The 14579-nt window shown below is 42.5% G+C and overlaps 1 protein-coding gene across 13 annotated transcripts in view; it reads right to left on the bottom strand.

Moving 5' to 3' along the window:
- The window catches only part of CUX1 (cut like homeobox 1), a 268600-nt gene that overhangs the window by 50681 nt on the left and 203340 nt on the right, over nucleotides 1-14579 (bottom strand). For 7 of the 13 annotated variants that reach the window (XM_083806175.1, XM_083806173.1, XM_083806168.1 and 4 more), the window contains 3 exons: nucleotides 13503-14329; nucleotides 11908-12073; nucleotides 11214-11270 (listed from right to left, as the gene is read on the bottom strand). The exons of 3 other annotated variants lie outside the window; for them this stretch is intronic. In XM_083806175.1, the coding sequence (XP_083662301.1) occupies nucleotides 11214-11270; nucleotides 11908-12073; nucleotides 13503-14329 (1050 nt within the window). The remainder of the gene's footprint in view (nucleotides 1-11213; nucleotides 11271-11907; nucleotides 12074-13502; nucleotides 14330-14579) is intronic. 3 more of the 13 variants (XM_083806176.1, XM_083806172.1, XM_083806169.1) reach the window with 1 other exon arrangement.

Below are 14579 nucleotides of genomic sequence, written 5' to 3' on the forward strand. Positions count from 1 at the left end.
TGGTACTTCAGGGCCTGCATTTACCTCCTCATACAGATCAGTTAATGGACAACAACAGACCTGGCAGGCTGCCTGAGATCCACGTGTCGCACACTGGGACTGGATGGGTTTCTGTGTTCCCCGGTCACTGGGCTGCCCACTCTGTCCAGTTTGTAGACCAAAACCCAGGGTGTGTTGTCCTGAGAGCCAGGCCCTCCTCACCCAGCTCATCAATGACAGCATACTCAGGACAACCCAGTTACTGTTTTCCAGGGCCTGACATTTCCAGGCAGAGTTCTCGTTCCCAACCTTCTGCCTCATTTTAACTCCAGAAGCGCTGCCTTTGCGGGATCTCCTTACGCACCCCAACAGCTCTCCACGTTAACAGCCGTACAGTGCAAGTTTGATCTCTGTAATAAATCAGGTAAGCATTTGTTGAACAGCACCGCAATACATCCCTCTTCTGACTAATTAAACGAAAACACCCGTGAAAGCTGAACTCTTCCTCGCAGGTAGCATTTTTGGTGGATTTACTTTAAGTGAATGAATCTTGCCTATTTACAATGTGCAAATTAATGTGGCTTATGAAAATATGATCCTCCCTATAGTTATAAACTCCCCCAGTTATTTGTAGGGAGTATAAAAACCTCCCTCCAGTGTGCACATATAATGATATGAAGTAGGTAGGTCCGTGCGTTCACGATTGCAAGTGCTTGCTATAGTTATGATTATAGATTTCCACCATGACCCGGGGGATTTTGTTTGTTTGTTTTGCAAATGTTTTAACTTTGGGGAAAATGTTATTTTGGGTCTCAGCTCAGGGAAATTTTATGTGAAGGGGGGAAGGGATCAAAAGAAAATGCCCTTCAGGACAGCATGCAGATGTATGTGTGTCTGCACTGAAAGGGGAGGAAACCAGCTCTGGCTAACTCAGAGATTACTAGGGGAAAATAAACAATAAAAGTCCCCATTCTGCATAGGAATAACATACGTCAAAGACAGAAGCACATACATCTAGCTGAAGGATCAGAGTAAATGTTAAAAGTACCTGAAATTATCGGCTTCTGAGTATTGTTGGAGAATTACAGGGTGTAGCTGCAACTTTATGTTGCATTTTCAATAATTACATGGTTTGCTCTGTGCTTATACTAAAAAACATATGTTTTTAGCCATTCTAGAAAGCAGAAGGAGCTAGAGAAATAAGATGAAGTTCAGAAAAGAACTGGCATTAGACTCATGAAGAAAAATTTACAGCTGAACATTACAAGTTCTTAGATAAGTTAGGTGACCAATTCTTGCAATGAAGGCGCAATCACAAATGCCTCACAGACAGTCTTGGAAATCGCACTACTGTGCCCCAAACCATGCTAACAGTGCAGCTTCTCTCGTGGGGCTCGCTCCTCTTTCTCTGGCCTTCGTTGCTGAGCGCCCTGCCCTGGGTGGTGAGTGCTGGCAGCCCTTTGAATGCACCCCGCACCAGCAAGCACCTAAACTCCATTAGAGAGGTACTTTGTGCCCTGCTGATGCAAAATGCCTCATAAGCTGAAAAGTTCTGGCCTGTACAACATAAGCACCGTCGTAGGCCTGGATGCAGGGAGGCAAGTTCAGCTACAAGCACAGGAGGAATGGCCAAGCCACGTCTCGGAGAGCTCAACAACCGTAGGGTGGCACCAACTCAAACCAGATTAGGAGGGTTCTGGGATTTGTCCGCTGGGGTGTGGATGGGCTCGAGCAGGGGCTACAGATCACTACGAGGGGCAGTTTGGATACGCAGATGTGCAGAAGGATGCAGCTTGAGTTAATTAAAGAGAAAAACCCCACGGAGATCTACCCGGTGCTGGGCTGGACACACCAATCCCTGGCACAAGTGCACCATCCGAGACAGCTTTCAGATACGCACCATTAAGGGACACTTGCAATGGCCCATAGGGAAGCAGATCTCATGATTTTATGTGCTGTTTTACATCAAATGAAGGAAAATAGAAAGAACTTGGGAATTATTTTTAGTTGGATGAAGAGACAGAATCAGAAACATCAGAACACCGTTTGGGTCAGACCAGCAGCCCCAAAATCCTTTCCAAGTCTCCCTAGCCAAAATCAGATGTCTATGGAAGAGGTAAACAATGCAACAAGCACGCAGGGAGAATTTCCTCAAATACCTACTGGCTTGCACATAGGTTCCTAAGTAGGATATTTGCACTGAAAAGTGCTGAATGGTTTTTTTTTTTTAATTTTTAATTTTTCTCCAGTATCACCCTTAAACAATTAAAAAAACATTTATATTATGAAATCAGATTTTAATTTAGATGATTAATGGCAAAACCATGGCTGCTTTAAAAGACATTGCTCTGCTTTGTTAATCTTTATTTAATATTCAGATTTTTCTGGGTTTCCGTAACTTAGTCAGAAGTCAATATTTAGAAATAAGTGCTGGAAAATATTTTCAATAACCTTATTATTAAAACAGCTTGTGTGCACAAGCTTTATTAAGGATTTTTCTGAATATTAAAACAAATATGTCACGAAAGCAATCAATCAAGATGCCACAACCCCACACAGTTACATTTTTAGTATAATCAAAACAAACCCGTGCACAATACCTTTTGGAAAACAGAGCTTTTAGAGAGGCTCTGTGGCAATTTATGGTGTTGCTGTTGACTCGATGACCTTGTGATTAGACACTAACTTTGAAGCCTTACAGTATTTTTGACTGTCTGTTGTCCTTCTCTGTTGTAAGCCTAAGCGTGAAGGTGTATCTACACCGCCCTTCGAGATTTTCATCTGTCTGCTCCAGACAAGAGTAAGAAGCAGAATGTGCATGTGCATTGCGTCCCATTTTGCATTTATATGTATTTCCCCCTCTAAACAATGTGGACATTCATTTGCTATGGGCGAGATACTTATGGGATGGATCCGAGGCTAACAACTGGATTCCTTCCCTGCTAGAAAAGTCCCATCTAACAACCACAGCAGGGGCTTGTTCTTCATCTTAAGAGAAAGCAGCTGAAGGAGAGTGACCCTGAACATTGCTATACCTAATGCTCTCCTCTTCCGGAGGAGTGCTGGCAAAAGTACTGAAACAAAATGACATTTTCATTGTATGCAACAATATTATAAAAGCTATTAAGGTACATTATTTTACACGTCCTCATAATCTCTCCATACTGCTTTACTTAATTTGTGATAAAATTGTTGAGAAAGGGTACTTAATGTAGGACAGTCAGTAAAAGTAATTTATCATCTTCCCGCTTCGGTGCTCACGTTATCAGCGAACTCATTTTCTGCATTCATCATGCAATCAGCCTATTATTTGCATATTAATCAGGCAGTGGACCATGAAAGAGCCGCATCCCAGCCAAATGCTGCACTATCTCAGGAGGAACACTCAGTAATTATCATACATCAGTGTTATGATGTGGTAATTGATTATAACATCTTTCTGTTGCCCCTGGGGAGTCCCACTGCTAACCCAGCTTCAGGCATTCTGTGCAGATTTTTCTCTGAAAATTACAGAAACCATTGCTGTCCTTTTATTATTTTTTTTTTTTACCTTTACAACAGGCAGCTCTCTGAGCATTTTCAAGTTACTTTTGCCTTTTTTTTAATGAAACCTTCATTAGAAAAAAAAAATAAATCTGCCACAGATCAGAAAATAGTAATTTTTTCCTTTAAAAAAAAAGAAAAAATGAACAAACAAACAAAAAAAAAAACACCCCCAAACAACAGTTGGGCTTGCTCCTGTTCGTCCTCTCTTTCAGGCTCTAGTGGCTTTTTAGGTACGGGTATTGCTTACATAATACCCTTCCCCACCAAACCCCACAAAATGTTGCAACTTCAATAGACAGTAATTGCAAAGTTCGTATAAAGGCAGTTAAAGTTGCTTTATTTAGGTGCCGAATGAGAGGCTAATTTTGGTCCTCTCGTAAAGGACAAATGAAACATCTGCCAGTTCAAACCTGCACTATTTTTAGGAGCCAAGTTCCAGAGGGGTAAAAGAGAGAAACAAATGCAAACCACCAGGGCAGGCACAAGGCAGCTCACCTAACACCTCGCCTCTTTGGGGAACACCCGGGGGGCAGCTCCCACAGGCACCCATCCTGACTTCCCTTCGGAGGCAGAAATGTGGGGCTGGGGGCCTCAGGAGAAGGCCCAGGAGGGGAGCACCCAACGGGGAGCACCCCAAAAATCAGCAGGGCCTGGGGCTCTGCAGCAAGGCCGGACTGCTGAGAGTAACTCACAAGGACAAAACGACTCCTCCAAAGCACCTCACTGTCCTCGGCCAGGCTCACTGGAGGTATCTGGAGCACTGACATCAAAATGAGGATATTTTGGCAAGCTCAGGCTGTGCCAATGGGTAGTATCAAAAAGATTCTTCTGGGGAACAATCACCCTTTTCAAGCACGCTGTGGGGCATAATACGTAGAGCCCAGGAACAAGGATCTGTAAGTTGTTTCTAGCAGAATCTTTGAGAAGTACGAAAGTGGGACATTTACAGGTCAGACTCACCTTTTGTTTCTTCTTGCCACTAGACTTTTTCCTTTCATGAGGCTAATTAATTGGACATTTTCCTTTTTTCGCTTTTATTTAAATTTGATTTCAAATTTGTTTTGTTTTCAGTGCAAGTTGTGGTTCTTAACAGATTTCAAATAATCACTGGATTTTTTCATTTGCTGTTTCTTTGAACAGCTGTTGGCAAATTAAAAAACCTCCAATACCCATCAAATTAGGGGAGACAAAATCATAATTTTTTCCTCTTTTCTGCTGCACTCTAATGCAAAGGACAGGCTAGAAGGTACCTTTAAAGATATTAATTTTCTGGTATTTTTTTTCTTGGGGATGATTTGCTCTCAAGTAATACATAACTCTTTATAATCAGAAGAGGATTCAGAGTCTAGCAGGCTGTTTATTTCCCTGTGTCAGAGCTACTTTGAGCAGAAGGCAGCTGCCTCGTAGCTCCATCCCTATTATAAAAAGGAAATAACAACCTGCACGTTTGGTGCTAGCACACCTTCTTTTCAGTATTTTGGGAGGAAAATAGCCCATTATGTGTTCTTTGAATTGAAAGCAAGGTAATTTTCATCCTCCGGAGGAGCATTTTGTAATTCGTCGAGCAGCGGTGGGGCTGGCACCCAGTGCGATGGCCATCTCCATCCCGCTGGTGGCAGCCACGGGCGGCCGGACCCCGCAGCCACCTCCGCGGCCCCGCGCCTCCTCTTCCCACGAGCCACCACCGTGAGCTCCTGCCAGCTGCCGGAGCCTCCCATTACCGACAGAAAACTGCTTGAGCCCTTCAGAGAAGAGCCCTCCCGACCCCTTCTGCAGCTGCCAGCCCACGGGGGACAGAGCGCAGCCATCACCCCAGCTCCTGACCCCCCCCGAAGCTGCAGCACGGCTGCGATGGCCTCGCTCGCGTTTCAGTGCTGCTCCAGTTATTTTTGTATTTGGCTTTCGAACGTACCGGCTCATCGTTTGCCAGGCAGCTCCGCTGCGGTTGGCAGCTGGCAGGAGAATCCCCCCGTGCCTGGGAAGAGGCAGAGGAGGCAACGTGGGCCCGCTCCCCAAAGGGGCCCGCTCCTTTCCGAACGAGCAACGGAGGGACAGCGAACGCTGGTAATTAATGAAATGAAGTAATAAGCAAGGAGATGATGAAAAGTGGAACTTACACAGCTCTCATATTCAACGACCATGATTTCTTTTAAAAAATGCCTGAAGAGTGCACAGGAGGCTCGTGCTCAGATTGACTCCACAGTCACGGTGGAAGTAATTCACAACCTACATCCACTTTTTAGCAACTATTATGCAAACCGATACTCTTCCGAATTACCTGAGAAGCGTAGCAGCAACAATGGTCAGGGGAGTTTCTTTTTTTTTTATAGAGCTTAAAACAAACATTCATTAATGAGCTCTGCTTTTTAAAATGAAGACTTTGCGACACAGGCAGCAGCACACTTGGCACACGAGCTCCTTGCTTGGAGTCCCTGCCACGCACACCAAGGGCAGGTGAAGGTGAAGGACCCCCACTCCCAAATTAACCACAGAAATAAAGCAGTGCTGCCACCTGACCGGGGAACTTCTCCGAAACAAACGCTATGAACTCATAGCCACACTTCAGAGTGAATTAAATTTGTCTTCAGAATACAGCGTGAGTCTCCTCTTGCCATATTAATATGAAAAGTGTGTTGGTGCTTTGTCATTATAATTCAGCCGCAAGGAATATCTGCCTAGAAAATAGTGTTCACTCTGTGATTATGTATTTTATTTTAGCACTTTTATAATAGTAAAGCTATGACCACAATGAGGACGGAGTCATCTTCTGCAAGTTTAATCACTGGATGGTTCAATGGAAGGAAAAGAATTTAACTAGGACAGGAATTTCTCTACAAATACCGACTCCTTACAATGCGTTGCTGATGGACAAAGGACTACAGCCCTCCGGCACAGCCTATGGAGGACAGGCCGAGGCAACAGGCAGAAATGACCAGATGATGCCTAGCAATGATATCCAATGTTATATTAAGAACGAAGTTGAAGCACTGACTTCACGCTGCATTCCCAGGTCCCAGTAAGGTGCCTTGACAGCGATTCTCCCAGCTTTATTGATACCATAAAGGCTGCCAGGAAGGTTTTCATGGTCCAAATGTCAGGGAAATGGCACAGAATATGATCACACACGTTACAGACAGACTACAACAGCTGCCCTTATGAGAAGCCAACTGATATCCTATGGTTTGAAATCAAGACAGCCAGGGCCAACTGCTGCAGCGCTGCAATCTCCAGCCACACAGAAAGAATGTGGAAACCTCCCCAGTATGCACCAGTGGGTTTTAGGGTTTTACGGAGATAACTGCTCGGCTGACTTTGTTGTTCAGCTCCGAACTTTAAAAACGCATTTGTACCTAGCACAAAAGGAGACAACCTTCTCAACCACACACAGACTCAAAAACTGGTCTTTGAACATAACCTATGCATACAAGGAGTTCTGAGCCATTAAAAAGCCACGTGTTCTCCCTTCTCTTTCCTACTACAGGCCACATTAACCAGAACCATTCCATGCCAGGCACAGTTTTGTTAACTCAGAATGCCACCAAAGGACTGCAAAACAATCTCCCTCTTCTTTTTGATTCACCAGTAAAAAACAACTAAAATCTGGGAAGATCCTTCAGCATCACTAGACCAAGCCTTCCTGTGCCCTCCAGGTACTGCGGATACAGTTCTCCACGTGCTGATCCCAGCACACCTGGAGCACCATCAGACAGCTCTTCTCACCCAACACAAAACAGTACAACGAAGGAAACCATCACGGACCATGGGGAGGGGAGGTCAGAGCTTCTCCATTGCCACCCCGTGGCCAGTGAGCTCTCTGTAAGCCTGTCAGGGTGGTAATCCTGAACACGAGTCGCAAGCCCGAAAGGCACGCTCTCCCCCCATTACTTCTCACGGAGCGGTAGATGTGACAGCAGCCTTCTGTTATCAGATAAACGGACATCTACCCTGTACACCGTCAACTACCTGCCCACTTGGCAGCTCCTGGACTGAAAGCTATTACAGGAATGAGTATTATATAAATAAAAATATAAGGGATACCTGGGTCTGTCACCATTCCGCAGTATGCCTGCTAATATCCTAACTACAGCAAGCGTAGATTGCATTCTGATTTTTTTTCAGATTTCTTTCCCAAGAGATGATAAGAAGTAATCTCCCTGTTGTTACAAATGTTTTATTTTGAAAATAAAGCTTTTATGCATATTTTAGTTGATCTAAATACAGTAGATCTTGGGTTTTTAAATCACCAGATAATATGCAATTATCTCGAGCTAGATTCTGATTTTGAAACAAGCTCTAATTAGCTCCCCATTTTATGCTGCTATAATCCTTTCTTCAACTCCCATGAGCGTTACTATTGCTAAGCAGCATGAGGTTAGGAATGATGGATGATACCCAGAAAGGAAGACAAACAAAAGGGAAATTCAAAATCCCCTGAGATCACCCGCAGCTGTATCGGCAAATGAAGATTTCCACATTAGGTCATAAGACGACCCTTACAGAAACACACACCAAAAAGGCACGTCTTTCTCCCACTGAGTATTTGCAAGTCTTTAATGTAGTATATAGAGAGTATATGTCCTTCACAGAGGATGAATACTAAAGTGAATAAAAATTCAGCTTTCCTGGGAGTAGTTATGAAATCAGCAGCACCGAAAAAGAAACTTGGTCTTAATGTCATATAGATGCTCACTAAAGATATAAGACCCCAAAATAAAACAAACTAATACGAGCTATATACAGTACAAGTATTTAGAAAAATATCCAAGCACATAAACCTTCGCCTGACACATGGCTACTTTCCAAGCCCAACCCAGCTCTGATCATCAGTAATGCAACTAAATAAGGGCCAAATTCATCATGAAAAAATGCTGATGCACTTGGGTGACACTAATTCAACTTTTTTTTCCATGTGATTTGGTCCATGCTTTTGACACATAAATCATTAAAAAGGCAGATTTACCCAAGGGCATTAGAGCATTTAGGTGGAAAGAAATACACAGAAAAAATGTTAGAAAAGGCATAGCGATACTATTTTTGACCACCTAGGGTACAGACACCATTTTTGTGTAAAACACGTTTGCTGGAACTTGCACAAAATTCTTCTAATCGCCAGAGCCTTGGCCAAGGTCACAGGCACAAAATACAGATATATGTACCTGGTTGTAATTTTGGTACAGGCTGTGTTTTTCAAAAAGTCATAAATACTGCTTGCAAAGAAGAAAAATGAGCCTGGCTTCTCTTTGCAATCTCCAATTTATATATATAAATTGTATATACATATACATATATATATATATATATATGATGCTTATCCATCTTATCCATTCATCCTTATGTATAAAAGGCTGCTGGGTCCATCTGTCCACGTGTGACAGTGGAAAACTACTGGACAAAAGAACAGATTTTCATGAATGAGGTGTTAATCAAAACCTTATGATCTGGAAGCGTAACTAACTGGGTCAGAAATCCAGAAAATCTTGCTAGTTTGGTATAATAGTGCCAAACAGTAATGAAAATACTCACGGCTAATAAAAGTTTGAGACGTTACTATGCATGTTGACACTCCGTACACTGAAGACCTTCTTGGCAAAGCACTCAGGAGCCACTGAATGTATTAGTTTAATTTCACTTCTTTCCCTTCATGCATTCAACAAGTTCTGAGCCAATTATATTACGTGGAAAAGGCTTCAGACCTTTTCTTATTTTAAAATTGGTCTGATTAATTTCTATTTTAAAACTACAAGTATGCAACCTTTTCTGCCTTGATTTTCCTGGGAAATGTCTCAGAAGACCAGAAAATGGGAGCTTTTTCTTTTTTTTTTTTTCTGCCCTCGAGTAGAGGATCTTTCACAAATGCATAATTATTTTTACCCTTTTCCAAACTGTTTGCTGTGCTTTTAATTACAGAACAGCTGCTAATAAAAGAAAATTACCTAACTGCCCTTCCTCATTCAAATATCTTGGTTTTGCTCTTTTGTTCTGCGTGGTGTCACAACCCTCCTTATTCCTCCATCCAGAGAGAGGTGCCGAGAAAAGAACGCCTTGTAAAACAATTTTGTTTCTAATCATCAGGAAAGAGGAAGAAAAGGGCACGAACCCATTTTCTCATTTGTAAGTTTGCTTTAAGGAAAGAAGGACAGCGATCATCAATAATATGATTTTATTAGCTGATAGGAACATGTCGCGTCACACAATATTAGCTCAAGGGCAGGAGCTGACAAACGAGGTTGGGAGTGTGGGAGTGGAGCAAAATATCACGGCAGCAAAACCCAACTTCCTGAAGGAAATCACTTTCAGCTACCAGTGATCCTCACGGGAATCCCTAAGGTGGTCGAATTTTAATGCTATGGGCTTGTCTTTCAATCTTTTATAATTACAGTTAGTCATAAATATGATGATTAGCAATAACAATGCAGCCTTTTCCCAGCTCCTCTGATTTCAAATTCCTCTTAAAGTGGCTATAATTAATTACTCATATTTTCCATGCTGTCTTAGGCATTTATAACTACAACGGTTACACTTGCATCGTATTGATGGTACAAAAAGTAGTCAATGGCACACTCTTAACGAACAGCAGCGTATAAAATGTCACAGGAAATTTCCATGTTTGCTAAATGCTCGCCTATAAGTAACAATAGCTCTATGATTGCAAATAATTTTTCCCATTTTGGTTTTGTTTTTATGGCTTGTTTCACCAGGGGCATTTTTTGCTTTTATCTATTTATTTCCCACTGTTCTTCTTAAGAAAAACGTGGATTGAATATCATCACGGATTTTCTTCTAGTAAAATCTTTTAGAATGCAAAATAGTTTCCCAGCAGTGCGGAAAAACAGTTCAGTTGACACAGTCAGAATAAAGCTAACAAACTTGAGAAGAGTGTTCCAGAATGGCAGGAAGGTAGAACATATCTCATCCTTCTCTGTATCCTGAAAGGCAATCACTCTCAAATACTAGCTGCATGTACAGAGCAGGGCACAAGTATTTTTCTAGAGTAGAAAAGAGCCTGAGTGTTTTACATCAGTTAGGCATATCATTGGTAAAAAGTCTGTGTGGGTAGAGTTTGGTATCTAACAGCAGGAACACAGCTGTTCTGCTCCTTCCTATACTGTGGCCATCTTCAGCAAACCTTGAGCAATTCACTTCTCATTGACACTCATCTTTGCTGCATCTGCTTTTTTTGCAAATGGAAAGGGGAGGGAGGAAAAAGGTCGGCTTGGAATATTTAACGAAGCTTGAAACAGAAACGCATAACATGGTCTTTTCCCCACCTTCAAATTAACAAAGCAGATTTTGTGCAAATGAAAGTGGAAAAATATGCCAGTGAATAAGGCAGCTGGAGTATGTAGATCACATTACAAACGAAAGGCTTGTTTTACAGCCATTGTCACATGTCAAGTTGATAAGCTGAACTATGGTAAAAAAAAAACAACAACAACCCTACAGAGCCAAGGATCTCTAAGATCAGACAGAGTCTCTTTACCTAATATATGCAGCTAAATATGTGTACTCCCTACATCTGCCATAGCAACAAGGAGAGAAGGAGGAATTAACTGTGTTAATAAAAAAAACTGAAGGGTCTCCTGCATGATACAACAAAACAAGAGAAACCTCTCGGCATCAAAGCAAAAGAAACGTAACAAAAGCACAGAGAATTATTTCAGAGCAAATCATTGAAACCAGCTGATTACCTGAGCTTGCACATCCCTGCTGTAGGGAATCCTGTAATGATGTCACAGAGTGAAGGACTAGATAAGAGAGGAGAGGAAAATCAGGGAACAATAAAAGGAGATGCCAAACCACAAACTAAACAGTAAGCAGGCTCAACAAATAGCAAACCGCTGATCTCAGCAAGGGCACACTGCTCATTTAAGTCAGTGGCATTATAAGGGTACAACCGAGGTCAAACTCTAGTCTGGCCTTTCTGTATCAATGGATATTAGGATAAGAGAGAGCCACAATAAAAAGCATAATTGCAACACAGCATTCCCCCTTTACAGCTGAGTTCTAGCTCGCCTCCTGAGAAAGCAATCGATATTCTCCTAGGAACAATATAAAAATCCCCTATGCAACCCTAGAAAACAGCACACAACATTTTCCAGCTTTTCGGCCAAATTTTTTGGAATTACTTATCATATTCATGCCTAAATAATATCTCCCTCATTAGGAACTCGATAACGGCTGCTTATCAATTGCACATAAACGAGCGCTTCTTGTGTAAACATTCCCAGCCAGTCCCCCTAGGAACCGGCTGGGATGCAAGGCGGGACGCTTCCCCTTCCACCAGCGCCTGGGCTGCCGCAGGGTGGAAGTCCTGCTTACTGCAACTTTAAAAAGATCTCCTCCTCCTCCTCAACTCAAACAACATAGTGGAATTTTAATTACCTTGTCCTTGTTGCTGCCCTTGTGCAGGCAGGACACACTGTCCCAGCTCACCATTCAACCAGAGCTGCATACGAATAAATGGTTCTCGGCCTTTTTGTGTCAATTTACTCCATGGCTTTGGCCTGGAGAGCATGTCACTGACACTTCCTTGGGACAGCCCCAATACCTGAAGTGAAGCAACCAAGAATGGCACGTTAACACATTTGGTTTGGAAGGGGGTAATTTAAGTCACTTCGGCTTCCTTTACTGCTACATTGCTCGAGTCAATTAGCAAAACTTCAAAATGACAGATACATGTACGGGGATTGAAATGCTTTTCTCCTGCCATAGTTTCGTTCTGGAGAGTGTTTTTTTTTTTTTTTTTTTTTCCCTGCAGGAACAGAGTGGCAGCACAAACAGCAAAAGGATGGCTCGAGATTTGCATGCTTTCCATATTTAGTGTCAAATAGTTTCATCGATCCTAACAGGAAAAACACAGCATACCAGCTCACAGAAGGAGATAAAACAGGACATGATTGTCACGTATTTTGTTCTCAAACAAAAATAATTGGGACTTCTGAGACTAGGCCTTCATTTGGTTGATTTGTTTTTGGTATGAACTGTAACGAGGTGTGTTTTCACCTGTAGCAGCAGCTGCTCCATGTAAGTAAATATTTCGGAGCACAGCTTACTGCAGCAAAGGGGGATTTCAGATGGGCCGAACTCAGTGACTTGCTGGAATTCAGCACAGGTGCAGGGGTTAAAATTCATACTTAATGAAAGGTGCCACGGGATCCTTAATGACCCCGAGAGGTCAGGCTTTTCATTTTACGTCTTACTGAAAAGGTAATAGCGTGATGCCAGCTCCTATTATGCTATTAGATTGATTCAATTCTTTATGGGAAGAAGAAAAACCAGATGTCCAGCACTCCTCTCAGCCTGGAAGGTGCTTTCTGGTGGTCGGGGACCCCCCAGCTCCCACGTGTTTAGAGCCCAGAATGCGAGACCTTATCACGCATCGTGTGTCTGTAATCAAACACTGCTTAAAAAGGTCTGAAAGCACACTGAGATACCGAGCACCAGGTATAAGAAAGGATTGTGAATTCTTGACTTAAGACTAAGGAGAGGTAGGGGATTTTCTTTGTGTTTGTTTAAATACCCTTGTGCACTTTTCCAAATATTAAAAAAAAAGGAAAAATGCTCTCATGTCCATAATCTTCACTCAAAACAAATTTAAGGCTCTCCAGTCACAACAATGGTATTACTCAAATATTCCATGAATTCATTACATTAAGCATGAAATACTGAGTCTCAATAATGTTTGCTTCAGCTTTCAGTGTTTCTAAATTCAGGGGCCCCATTTCTAATTGTAAGCAACTGAAGCCAATCTTTATGTAAAAATCTATGCAATTCATGAAATACAAGGAAACTAATACTTTCCTTTGTGAGCTTATTTTTAAAGTTCTTAACATACTAAGCAAATACATTTTTTCATAAGACACATGTGGCACACCCCTTCTGTATGCATGGCTGTGTTAAACTGAGCTCTGTACCGATGCGAGGAGCATAATGCACATACAAAACACTGGGGTAACAAGAGAGAACCAATTCTTTACCTTTTCCCCAAAGATCCTTTGGCAGATGCCATTCTTTGCTAGCTTTTCTTTGACCTGACGCGTTAGTTCTATTGTATCCACTTCCTGGTACATATAAATCTCATACTGCTCAGGTGTCAGTGGAGGAACTGAAGGTTTGGATGGCTTTGACAAGGACACGATAGGGGATGAAGGGAGGGGGCTATTTTGTGGCGTCTCACTGCGACTCGCCCCAGTCATGCTCAATTCAGAACTCTGCGAGTACGGAGATTCAGCGTTTGGCCACTCTTTCCAATACTCTGAAGAAGATGGTCCTTGGAGCTGGCTACGATCTGGCCTAGTCTGATTGCTGACCTTTTCTTTTCCACCACTGGCTTCCTCAACTTTTATATCTTCGGGAAGCGCTGCATTTCTTCTCTCATGCTGCACAGTATTCCACCAATGGTCCTTCCAAACACCACCACGTCCCAACTCATTTTTAACATGCCTCAACATACCCTGGGCAGAATCACTTATTCCATGAAGCTCTAAAACAGGCGCCTCCTGAGGCTCCTTTTTGAGCCCAGAGAGGTTCTGCAATGCAGAGATACTGGAATCAGTGACAGATGAATGTTTCTTCAGGGATATGGCCAAAGGAGAATAGCTGGAAACCGAAGACATTGCAGGTGTAGATACTAGTTTGGGGGACAGGATAGAAATGTCAGCTTGAGATAAAGGTGTTGTTTTTAAGGCAGGTTCAAGGGCAGCCTGCTGTGCCTCCATTTCGCGTCGGGCTTGTTGCAGAATGGATCGAATAGCATCATCAGAATTGCCACTGCTAGATGCAGAAGGCGGCTGAGCCGGCTCAGCTATGAAAAACAACCAAAAGACTAAATGCAACAGAGGAATATGCTTTATATTCAACATGCGCTACTGTAAATATTTCCCTGCAAGAAAACGGGCTGCAATACATTTCTGGATGGGAGGGAGGAGTTTTCAACTAAGCAAAGATTCTCACTTTTCAAAATAAGGTAAGATTTCCAAAGTTCTTCACTGGAAAATTTTTATCGTTGCCAAAGTGCTGGACATTTGCATACACTGACTCAACTGCACAAGTCT

Source organism: Anser anser (assembly GCF_964211835.1).
Source record: "Anser anser genome assembly, chromosome: 20".
Taxonomy (NCBI): domain Eukaryota; kingdom Metazoa; phylum Chordata; class Aves; order Anseriformes; family Anatidae; genus Anser; species Anser anser.